Source organism: Anser cygnoides, chromosome 9 (assembly GCF_040182565.1).
Source record: "Anser cygnoides isolate HZ-2024a breed goose chromosome 9, Taihu_goose_T2T_genome, whole genome shotgun sequence".
NCBI lineage: Eukaryota > Metazoa > Chordata > Aves > Anseriformes > Anatidae > Anser > Anser cygnoides.
Window position 1 is genome coordinate 13845193 of NC_089881.1, and position 12676 is coordinate 13857868.

The following is a 12676-nucleotide window of genomic DNA, read 5'->3' on the forward strand; positions in this document are numbered from 1 at the left end:
GTAAGTAAATAAAACTGCCTGCTACAACCCCCCAAAATCTCACTCACTCCTCTTACTGGATTTTCCATACAGGACCTTGATTCAAACATTTAATAAAAATGAACTCAGAACTGATTCTGCAGAATCCTTGTAGAAAACACAAAACGCAGCTGACAACGGTAACCATAGCGCCCAGTCAGAACTCCATCTGAGACCTCAAGTTACGTCGAGATTTGTTATTGGGGCATTTTACAACATGTGCTTTTAATCACGATGTGCAGAACAAAGTCAATACCTTAATGTCTATACAGTGATTTTTACAAATGAGCAGTTCCATATAAGGAAGTGTATCTGATGAATTTTTTTTCCCCACAAAAGTATATCCCTAGAGAGTATATCAAAACAGTTCACTCTTGTAACTTAAAAAAACCATACCTTTACTGGTGAAATATGAGAATGAGAAACGAATCCATGTACATTCTCAATCTGTGACAGATTCTTCTCTGATACATGAACCAGCTCTGGACCCGTCACCTCATTGCTGATGTGGGGCGAGCTGTGCTCCTGCGGAGGTGTATCTTCATCCTGATAGCGGTATTTCTGAAGAAAACAATTAGAGAAAAAGATTAGCCCACCAGGAAAATGTGAAAACATTATCCACAAAACGTAGGAGAGACAAATAGTTACTTTCTGACCCTGCTGACCTCAAGGTAATAAAATCTAGAAATAAAAGGTTTAAATTAATATTTTCAGTTTAAAAACTGGTCCCATTTAAAAATATTCCAGCCACTTGAAATGCTATAAAGAAATGCTAGAAATGCTCTAAAGCTACCTAGTCTTTTGTCTGTTTGCATATAGTAACATGCCCGCAAACTCTTCCAAAAAACTTTTTTTCCTTACACTTCTAATACAGCATTATGTCCTGCCTTTAAAAACCACCAGCCTCAAAAACTTTTTCCCCACTTCCTATTTAGCACATCTGCTAAAAGCCTTTTCTGTCAGTTGAAAGGTTTCAGCTTTTATGTTGGGGTATCAACACAGCAATTCACTGCTCCTAACTTTGTTATGAGACTACAGTATGTGGGCTTGCAACAAGACAGATGAAGCTTCTGTGATACAGAAGCCTCCACACAGAAACACAAGACATTACTCAGTCAGTCTTATTAATTTTCATTCAATTTCAAAAGCCAGAACCTATTATTTATCCGCCAGGGCTGTGTTCCAGTCAGACAGTGCTGCAGCCACACTTGCAGCCCCCGCTAAAAAGTATGAATGAAGTCATGGGTACACGTAGTATTCACCTCTTCTCTGGATTGCGGAGTTAACTGCTCATCAAGCATTATGCATTGTTACAATTTACATTAAAAATTGAAAAAGAAGTGCTGTGGTAAAGAACTCTCTCATGTAAGGCTTTATAGACAAGGGCTATAAGCTCAAAAAAAATCTTAAACACGAAGGGCTATTTGGATTTTAATGTGATATTCAAGACTGGGAAATATTTTGCAAATAGTAGTAAAGCCAACCCAAAGCTACTAAAAAACAGATTTCATCTTTAAAATACACTAACTAAACTACTTACAGGATAGCATTTCTAAGTGCTATATCCACAACTTCTTATGCTAAAAGTTACCCAACTGTCCTCATCCTTCGCAGCAAATACTTCAGAGCAAAGTGCTTCAGCTTGGATGTAAAGCAGATCGTCTTACAACAGATGACTCTCCATGGTAGTGGAAGTGTTTTGTACTGCTTTACTCTTGAGCATCACCTCCAAAACACCCGTGCCTCTTGACTGAGAGGGAGCATCTAACTGCTCGGGCATGGTCAAAGAGCCACCACCCAGAACTGCCCATTCCGTCCCTCTCCCAGGAGTTGCCATCACCTGAGCAGAGCAATTCAGTCATCTCCTTCAGTCATGCCACGTTAATTCTGCTGCTACACCTGAATCAAAATCCCATGCAATTTAAACCCCATACAAGTCTAGAGGTACATTTTCAGCACACAGCCAGCTGATCCAAAGGGCAGCTGCCACACAAAGGAGCAGGACCCATTCAGGCTGTCCTGCCCCAGGTCTACAACATCCCCGTGCCCCTTGCTTCTAGCATGTGTCTGACCCCACGAGGAGCACGCTCAGTGGGCTAATCCAGCAGCATGTTTGTTCCCTTTCCAGCGATATTAACTTGCTGCTCTTCTAATTCCCTAAAGCAGCTCACAACAAGATGAAACATGCAACAGTGCTGGCACACCAGGGAGAAAGGGAGGGAGAGAGCAGGAGCAGCCAATCTCACAGTGGCTAGCAGAGACCATTGCTCTGCTTACAGCTAAAATAATCCAGTCCTGTACCCAATCCAGGCGCCAAGGAGACCCTAGGATAGAAGAACCAGCCAAGAAGTAGGCAAGACACATCAAAGGAAGGACTAACAGCAACTGTGGCAGAGCAGCTCCAACTTCGCACACAATTTACCTCAGCCACACATCTAGGAAGTCTCCCAGCAGCCAGTTAGGCAGTAGCCAAGCCAGCTAACTACATTTTTAAGAAGCTTTATGGACTACTATGTAAATTTTTATGGACTACTATGTAAATTATAATTTACAGTGCAAAAGAAAACCTAAATGCTAAATGTTAACACATTTCTGACAGAGATACTGCCCCAGAGGACTGGGTTGCAGATTTACAGGTGCCAAAATGGACTCACAACATTTCTGCTGATGCAACGTAGTGCACAAGATTTGTTCAAACTAGATTGCACCCTTAGTGAGTTTTGAACTGTCACTCAGTACTATGGGCTAAGTTATCTGCTGGTGTAAACTACTGTAAAATCCATTTACTTCAATAACCCTGTGCTAGTTAATGCGAAACCAGAAGATGTTCCAAAATCACTGCCGTGAAATCATTCATTGTGCTAACTGGTCAGCCCCACAGCCTCCCTGCCTAAAATCACCACCCTAGCAGAGCTAAAAAAAAGAAAAATGACCAAAGTATCTGCAAAAATGCACAGGATAAACACAATGTTTTTTATGAATGTTTTAAAGGACCATTTTTCAGAATATAGATCACCTGTTTATGGAAAAGGCACAGAAAAGCTTCAGGGAATTCTGCGTTTTCAAAGGAAGGTCTTTCAAATAAATTCATATCCATACTACTCCCTAGATGTAATTAACTTGTGGCTTTATATTTTTAAAAAGTTATTCTACTGAGAGATCTTATTGAAAGATAATCAACAGAAAATTAAGCAACCTAAAGAACCCCTTAAACATGCCTTAAACCAGTGACCCATATCCACAACAGCACGTAAGTCTGTAAATCTACAGATTCAGGCCACACAGAACACCATGCTCGTGGACAGAAAATTAATCACGCAAAAACACCCTTAGCTACCAGATAAGGTAATGACGAAGTACAAGGCAGCATTAACTACGCTGATCTTCAGGATGGAATGTGTGTCACAATCCAATTCACATTAGAGGCACATCAATCCGATGTCTTACATAAAAACAAATTTGAAGGCACAGCAACTTCTGTACGTACCCCCCCCCACACACAGAGATCAGTACTAAAACAGCTTGAACATAAGAGGAAGAGTGAAAGAGTGCCTAAAAACCAGTAATAGAAGATTGCCAGTTGGTCTTTCTTGTACTCCCCTTCTCCTGCAGATTTTCATGCTCCTTATCCACACACATCATCATTCCCAAGTCCCTACACACTCCAAACAAAAATGACAAACAAACCCCAGAAAAACAGACAGCCTGATTTATATTGTTGTGTTTTGTTTAGGCGAAGTCTTAATTTTTGTTGTAGAGGTCCAACTACCTTTGAGAAAGGTAGTGAGGACTTCAAGTCAATATAAGCAGTTCAAATTGAGAAATACATACAAGTTCACACAGTCAGATCACCTCTGATGCAGCACGAACAGATAGCATAAAACAAACTGTCTTCAGACCATTTGCTCATGACAAGCCAAACTGAAATACTTGTCCTTATTCAGTCACTGTTCCACTTCAGACGATGAGCTTAACCTGAAGGGACCCTTCGGCAGACCGTGCCAGCAACTCGGGTTGTTGGGAAACACTGCTCTACATTCAACATCCCCACTCCTGCATAAAAGGACTAGGATGCAGCATGCCAAAAGCAGATGAGTAGGAAAACCTAAATATATACACTTATCCTCACATCTCCCCCCCCCCCCCAATTAAAAAACAAACATTCACAACTCTGACTTTCAGATTCCAGTCAGCAGAAAATAAGCTCCAATAGCTGCAGCAAGCAAAGCAACAATACAGCCAAATTCCCCATAATCTCGCTACAATAAAATTAGGACAAATTAAATGGTAAATTAAGACCCTAGCGTATTTTGTATGACTCTTCCTGTAGCATAGTGGAAGTGCTAAGCCAGAAGCAAGCGCTCAGGCCAACAAAGTGCCTTCCTCACTGAGGAGGTGAAAAGGATACAAAGCAAGGAATACACTCAGCTACTGCAGAATGGAAGTTCCCATGAAAACTTATTTGTGACAACTGGCAGACTACAAAAACCAAAATGAAGCCTCATTGAAGGTAAGCAGCAATTCACACCGCAAAGCTGAAAGCCTGTAACTAACAAAACCACTTCAGTAAGGTAAGAGAAGCAAGTAAGTGGTGGTGCATCTTCAGAACTTCTTCACTGATCACAGAATAGGACATTTAGTATTATTCTCTATTTAGGTCTCCATATATCATAAACTCAATGATTTGAAATATTAGAGCAATTTTTTTTAAACAAGCATTCAGTACGTTGAGTAATAACTCCTTCATTCTCAAATAAAAGCAATGAGATTTCTTTTAATAATTAGAGGTAAGACAAACCATAAGGGGAGCAGCCTTTTAGAGTTTCCCCTTTCAGTTTGACATTGTACTTTGAGTAAAACCACATGCAACATAATAATTAGGTCATGGTGCTCCATCATATGTAAAAATACACAGCTAGTGGTAAATGCAAGCATTTAGGCAGCACTTCATGTCATGGATACTCTGAAATAGCCAGTTTAAGATGCACATGTTTACAAAACACCAGAAATATTTAGTGAGAAGAAATACACCTGTTCCACAATGCCAATGCACAGAGACAAAACAAGGAGCAGTCAGACTGATAAGTCAGTCTTATTTTATACTATATTTTATATTATATTTATATTATATTTATTTTATTTACAGGAAAATCGGTCTGACTTAAAATAAGGCAGACTTATTTTCCTGCAGTCAAAAAACCCTAAAGGAAAACGGGAAACACCAGTTCATAGAATTACTTCTGTCAGATGAATCGTTTCTTTATGTAAAGGACTGACCAGGTTACTCTGCATTGTTGTTTCACATTTTCCTTTAAATTTTGGCTCAGTCTTCAGCATTCAAAAAGTATTTTCTGAGAAGACACTGCTATGTTATTCTTAGTGCAGCACAACCCTGCAACTTTTCCTCAGACAAATAAAACTGATAACTGCTGAGTGCAGAACCCCCTGCACTACCAGGAGGTCACGGTTAGTCAAACCTGATGCCTTCAGTCCAGCCGGGATTTGGGTAGCACAGAGCACTCCCTCTCTATTTATTAACAGTAACACACATGCAGGGAATCACAGGCTGGCTGATGGCAGAGGCACTGCTGGGTCCAGCCCTGCTCCAGCAGGGCCACCCAGAGCAGGGGGCTCAGGCCGGTGCCCAGGCTGGCTCTGCAGGAAGCAGGCCCTGCAGGGAGCAGGCCCCCAGCCTCTCCAGCAGCCTGTGCCCGTGCTCAGCTACCCACACAGCACTGAAATGCTTCCTGGGGTTCAGCAGGAGCCCCTGTGGTCCGGTTTGTGCCCACTGCCTCCTGTCCTGGCACTGGGCACCATAGGCAAGAGCCTGGCTCTGTCTTCACTGCACCCTCCCTTGGGGTATTTTTAGACCCTGATGAGTTGAGTCGCCTCTCCCCCAGGCTGAGCAGGCCGCTATTTGGGTATCATTAAAGCCCAACAGCCAGATATTTTAACATACAGCACTGCTAAAGCAACTGCACTTGAGAAACTATCAGCCTGCAGGACATCATAATAAGAACAAGGACCCACACTGGGGACCCCGAGGAGCAGCACCGGGGGGCTGCCCCCAGAGCCAGCCAGGGACAAGTCACTGGGGGACAAGTCACCGGGGTGTGCAGGCAGCCCAAAGGGGCTGCTGGCGTGCGAGGACAGCGGAAAATGCCGCTGTCACTCAAATCCGGCACAAAACGCCTCAAGTGGATGCTGGATATTCGCTGGGTATTTTTAGTTTGGTCTTAAAGCGAACAGCATCCCTCATCGGCAGCTCAACTGGCAGCATGAAATTCCAAATTGTATTTTGCTCCTATGGCTTTCCTCCCAAATTTATGATGTTGTAATTAAAGGATGTGCAGTTCCACAAAGAATAAGAAAACCTTGATTTTACAGCAAACAGTTTCTCAGCTGCATCAATATATACGTACATATTTACAACTGAAAAATGCCTTGGACACATCAAAGACAAGTAGTTACAAAACAAGGCAAATCCTTGCCTACTGGAAATAAAGCACTCAGCCTTCAATTCCACAATAAATCTTTTACACTTGCAAAAGAGCCATTACAAACAGATTAGACTCCTCCCTCTCAACCTAGTGACTTTTTTTTGCAACATCAACAACATACTGTGATACCACCATATATATATATATATCTAAGTGTACTGCACAGACATGCATGCATACATGTCTGTGTATATATGCACACACACATAGACGACTGCTCCCAATTTACAGAAATACAGCTTTTTTTTGTTAAGAACATTGAACACTGGCTTGGAAACACTGAATATGCAAAATAACTTTTGGAAACACAGATTGCTGAATCTCAGTCTCACAAGTAACTTCACACACATAACCCTTTATTTTTAAAGGGGCTTTCTTAAAGGGGCTTTCCAGCAGTTACAGTTCTCATCACATTCTTCAATTCCTGCGTTAATTTTTCTGGAAAAAGCAGTTTAAACAACCCCAACTATATTGCTTACTACTCTAAGAATTACCAAATTATGTATGTTTTGTTGCTCCAGACCCCAAACAGTTGATGGAGTCCTAAAATGACTAAATGCCCGAGGGCACTGTTAAACCCAAACCTGCCACTAACAATTGCTTCTATCAATATGATGTCAGGAAGCATTTCCAGCCCTGCATCTCAGTGCAAGTCTCCTGTGTATTTAATTCTCCACAGCTGAAGAAATGAAAGCCAAGTGCAATAAACTGATTACATGATGATTAATGCTGATTAATGGAGAATGACGACATGTTACATGCGGCATTCAGTAAATTCAAAACATTGTTCAAAGGGATCTCTAAAGAGTAGGCATGATAATTCATTACTTCTGTCACAATCACCAAGAGCTCCCTCCGATAATCAAGTAATGCCTGGAACAAAATACATGCTATTTAATTGGAAATTTAAGGCACAGTTACAGTATACATCCTGGCAATCATTCATAGCCTATTAAACCCAGTTTATATTTCCAGGAAAGTCCTTTTATAGACCCACCTTACATCCAAACATTAAAGAGATTGTGTTGTTGGTACATGCTACTTTACAGTGGCATAGCATCGGAGAAAAACAATCCAAGTTTTTTATGCTAGGAGACATTTTTTCAGACCCTGTGCACTTCAATCGATCCACGACTGAGATTCCAGAAAAATGCCTTGGTAAGCGCTGCTTGCTGCCTGTCTTTGACATTTATTCTAGGTCCATAGTGTTCAAAAATAAGCCTTTACATCAAATAGGTTCGATCCTTCAGGAAAGATTTCGCTCCATATTAGAAACCAGATCTTAAAAAAGTCAAGCAAAAAAATCCTGTGTCCATTTTTAAATTTTTCGAGTCAGCTTTGTACGTAATTATGCTAGCGTCAGCTCCAAGAGGCAACTGTATCGTGGCCCGAAGTAATAGCAGGATGCTTGCAGCCAGAACCCGGGGCTCGATCCAGCAAGGCAGCTCCACCTGCTGCAGTGCAAGGTCTGTCTCCTCCATGAAAAGAGAAGCAACTCCAGCAGAGCCACTCTGCTCATGTATGCTGGTTGCTTAGGGGAGGGGCAAGATGTTGCAGCAAGGGACTCGTACGCGGCCCGACCGAGACAGACCCAGCACCTCCCGCAAGGTGCTTTCGCACTGCACCAATGAGCAAGTGAAAGCCCCTTCTAAAATCACATGTGCATAATTGTAAAGCCGGGAAGTTGTAAGGCTAACAGCGGGGGATTTGCTGAGCTGCAGTTCACACTAGCTTTTTCAAGGAAATATAAGCAGACCACAGAACAAATGGCTGTGGGATATTTAAACCTCATTTTCTAACATAAAAAATTCAAGGTTAAGTAACACATTAAAAGACCATTAACTGCTGAGCAAAACTCCTAATGGTCTACCAAAACCAATATGCAAACAGCAACAGAAATAGACAAATATTCTTCAACTTCAACACAATGAAATCAGAAGCTACATTTTTTTCCCCCGGTTGTCTCTAGGAAAACATGAATAATTTGGGCCAGGCATCAACTTGGTTATGAGCCACTGTTGGTAACGTGGTAAATGAATTCATTTCAAGCAACAGTACACATGGACACTCGGGAGAAAAAAATTGACAGAAACAGCACTTTTTTCTTTAGAACTGAAATGAATATGGCCATGGTCGCCTTAAGATTTTTGTTCTTTGTTGTGTATTAACAAGTCTAAGACTGCATATTTTTTTAAAATATGTTTTTGGTGTGGGTTTGGTGGTGGTTTTTTTTTTGTGTGTGTGTTGGGAAAAGGGGGAATCAAGCTCTATAAGGATTCAAACTATATATTTTTTAAAAGAGTACCAGGGTCCATGCAGAATTTCACTGTATTTATATGTTATGGCATCACATTACAGAATTTGATCAAAAACACACGCTGATTTCTCTTCATTGTACCATAAGATGATAATCCTTACAAAAACACATTTTAATTGTACTGAAAGATGAAAGCAAGTATTTAACACTCCTAGAAATGTCTGCTCTTCTCTTTAGGTTGTGACTGTTCGCTGAAGTTTACACCTGTAGCAGTCTGTTGTCATCTCCCTTTTACTTCCTTTGGTTTACCTGATAAGCACCCCTTGAGGCAGAAAGTTTAACGTGATGCAAAACTGACATCCACACTTGCAGCTCAGAAAACAGCAACTTCATGAATTATACTGGAGACCGTCATCTTTACATAAATGTGCAGATTGAGGAAACTGAAACTAAGGCAAGATGTCTGGAGAAAAACGTGTAACTCAGCCCACAGTAAACCTCAAAATAAACTTCATTTGCATGAGGACCTCTTCCTTGGTAGAAGATGCACGGACTACAGATGACAGCCTTTCCATACTAATAAGCATAGTTGTCTTTCCCCCATGTGCCATGACCTACACTTTTTCACCAGCCAGCCCTAGACGTGGCTTCCTACAACAGGTCGTCTTCTGCATGCATGGGCAGCAACAATGGCAGGACCAAAAGGAAAGTTCACCTTAAACATCTTGGAGACAGAAAGGCAATAAATAATACACACACAAAGATACACCTTCTGTGTGTATCTAGATTAGCTTAAGCTTCTGTTATACATACATTTAAATCCAAGGGCAGCCTTAAACTATAATCAAATAACTGAAGAATATAAAAAAGCCCTCTAATTTCCTTGTGTTGTTTGGGGATCACAGCATGGTCTCTTTTCTAGAGAACTAGAGCAAAGCACAAGTAAAGAAACTTAAATACAGCACATGAAAAAGGAAAAAAATGCACAAGGGAAAAGAGAACTGGCAAGCATTGCCTGCTCCACAAGGAACACAAGAACATTCTTATACCACAACACCATCTTTTCTGCACTACAGCTCAACAATCCATCTTACTTCCATATATTTAATCACATTAATAGCAATTTCTTACTAAAATAATTCAGTCAAATGCATGGCAATTTCAGTACGAAGTCAAAGAGCGAAAGCAGTTCTTGAACGTTGCACAAATAGCTTTTTGTGATGCAGAAAATATAAGCTCTAATGTGCAATGGGCATAGAAGAATTGATAAGAAAATATAGTCCACACATCTACAAAGGATTCCATCAGTAAGATATGAAAGAAGAGAAAACTTAAGGCAATTACATCTACATTGTTGATGAAGACCACAGAACATTTGAATCCTTCAACCACATTTTTACAGCTACAACCAAATAAGCTGGTTACACATCAAAATTGTCTTGATCTTTATTCTAAAAAGTTACCTTGTTTATCACATCTAGTCATGCACAAACTTAATACAACATTTAAGTTTGTCAAGTTAAAATATAGTTTGCTGACTAAATCCTGAGATTTATCTGTAACAGTGTCACTTGTTCATAACAATTATTTGTACCCAAAGGCATTTTAAATATGCAGCTGTGAGCATAAAGCTTCCTGAAATATAAACAATCAATCATATAAACACCTGCAATCAGAATATTAGGAAACCTACTTCTGAGCTCTACAGAGAAAACCCCATTTAACTATTGATCTGATTCCAACTGAAAGTTGGATTAATGTTTTAAAAACATAAAAAGCAATCGATTAACACACTAAGCTGCTGATAAGAATAATATGGCCTTAACTACTTAAGTATCTCACAATGCTTCCTCTCAAGTTATCAGACTGTGCTGGTGTTACCCCATACAACCTTGAGTTTCTTCAGTTTAGGCTCTGTTTCCATGCTGATGACAGAAAATTTTTAAACTTGGAGATTGCAAGGTACAGTATCAGGACTTCTATCTGATGGTGCCATATACAAGAAAAAAACAAGTCAGTATTCACTGAACACAGAAAAACAAAAACCTCAAGTTCTCTTCTTGCAGAGGAGGGTTCCACCTGGTAACATCCAAAAACGTAAGTGACCTTTTATACGCAAAAAATCTAAAGAAACCAATTCAAAACTTTTAAAAACTGGCACTTGCTCAAAAACAGTACCACTAAAACTGACTTTTCATGCTTATGAAAACACTACATAAAAAGAATTGCCCTCATTCCAAGTTTCTTTTGAATGTTTACTTGGCAATAACCTATCTTTTTGCATAGCTCCCATATGCCCAATAAAAATACCAACATCATTAAGATCTTCAATTAGTAAGCAAGACTAATTTCGTTATTATCATAAAATAAGAAAGCTGTTACACTTCCAAGACTCCCTGAGCGGTATGAACATTGGATAGAGAGAAACAAATGTTATGCAGCATCAAAAAAGCACTACCAGCTTCTCAGGCACTTAGTACTTCTGTTCAGCATTTGCCCACTTTTCACTGAACACACTGGGGGTGCCTGTTTCATCAATCCATGTGTTCTACCCATATCCTCGTACACCACAGGTTAGGGAACCAGGAACCTCATAAGAAGCAAGACCTGGAGTTTTTAAACAGCATGAGGAAGAAAAACTTGGCAACTGTCACTGCAGGCACCTACCAATCCGGTGGGACTCCAGGTCCCCAATCCCCAGAAGCCTGAAGAGGTATACTTCCAGAATACCTAGTACAGCTTAATTTAAAAAAAAGTTTTAAATGACTTCTAATGCTAAAAACTATTTTAACCTCTTTGCCTCATAGTCTTAGCACATATATATTGAAAGAGAACACAGAACTCCAAAATTAGTAAAGAAGCTTGGATACTGGTTTAAGATTACCTCATACTAACAGAGAACTCTAAAGTAGTGACTGTAATTCTATGCCTTATTCAAGGAGTAATTGTGTAAGCAATTTCTATAAGGTAAATGAAATTTGAACACTGGTTTCATAACAACCAATACCGGGTACAAACTGCATCCATTAGCATCCAGGAGGCTCCCTGGCATGGCTGCTGTCACTCCCTGACATAGGAGATGGCTATCCAAACCAATTTTGAGAAAGCAGCCAAAAATGCACTGCTTGTTTCTGCACACACCTGAATTGCCAGAAAATTCATTTGCATAGTACTTTCAGGCAAGCAGGTTTATTTACTGAAAACACCATGACCTGAAAATTCCCCCTGTAAAAGCCAACCGTAGCAGCTACTCCTATCTTTGAAGCACCTTTTTGCCAGCTTGACAGGTAAACGTGTGTGCAGGAGTTGAACCTGCAGCTCCTGTCACACCTTCGGTTCAGAATGCTGATGTGCATCTGCCCTTCAGAAGCTTCATGCTCTGGTATACAAAATTTGCAGCGCCCACCCAGTCTGACCCATATGTGCCCAACACAATCATCACAGAACACAGAAAAAGAGCATTGTTTTAACAAAACACTTCCATCGACAATAGAAAAATCTTTTCTAGGACAATTAGAACACTGTAAATACGGCTGTCTCTTAAGGTTCCCAAGTCTTGAAGAATGCTACAGCCCCATTAACTTCAAAAGCAAAGTGAAATGCTATTTTGGGAAAGGAATTTGATTAATAACACCACTTTTTAAAACTTGCCCCTTCGGTGGCATTTAAGCCCAGAACAGGTCCTATGAATAGAAGCTTTTCAGTAGGTGTTTGTGATTTTCTCCCAGTTTATTCCAAGTCTTAAATTGTTAAGCTGACGACAGATCTGGGACATCACTCCAAGGAGGTCCTCCATAAGGCTTGATAAGTCAACCCAAAAACCGCACAAGAACACTTTCCTTGCCCAGTGACCATCATTATGGGCACTATAAGCTTTTTGGAGTTGTCTTCAGTCCAAATC

At 40.4% G+C, this 12676-nt stretch overlaps 1 protein-coding gene across 20 annotated transcripts in view; it reads right to left on the minus strand.

Annotated features, from left to right (window-relative positions):
• Positions 1-12676, minus strand: part of DLG1 (discs large MAGUK scaffold protein 1) — a 151186-nt gene that overhangs the window by 96083 nt on the left and 42427 nt on the right. For 17 of the 20 annotated variants that reach the window (XM_067002566.1, XM_067002569.1, XM_067002563.1 and 14 more), the window contains one exon: positions 415-579. In XM_067002566.1, the coding sequence (XP_066858667.1) occupies positions 415-579 (165 nt within the window). Of the gene's footprint in view, positions 1-414; positions 580-7515; positions 7741-12676 lie in introns of those variants that run through there. The other 3 variants (XM_067002573.1, XM_067002570.1, XM_067002572.1) reach the window with 2 other exon arrangements.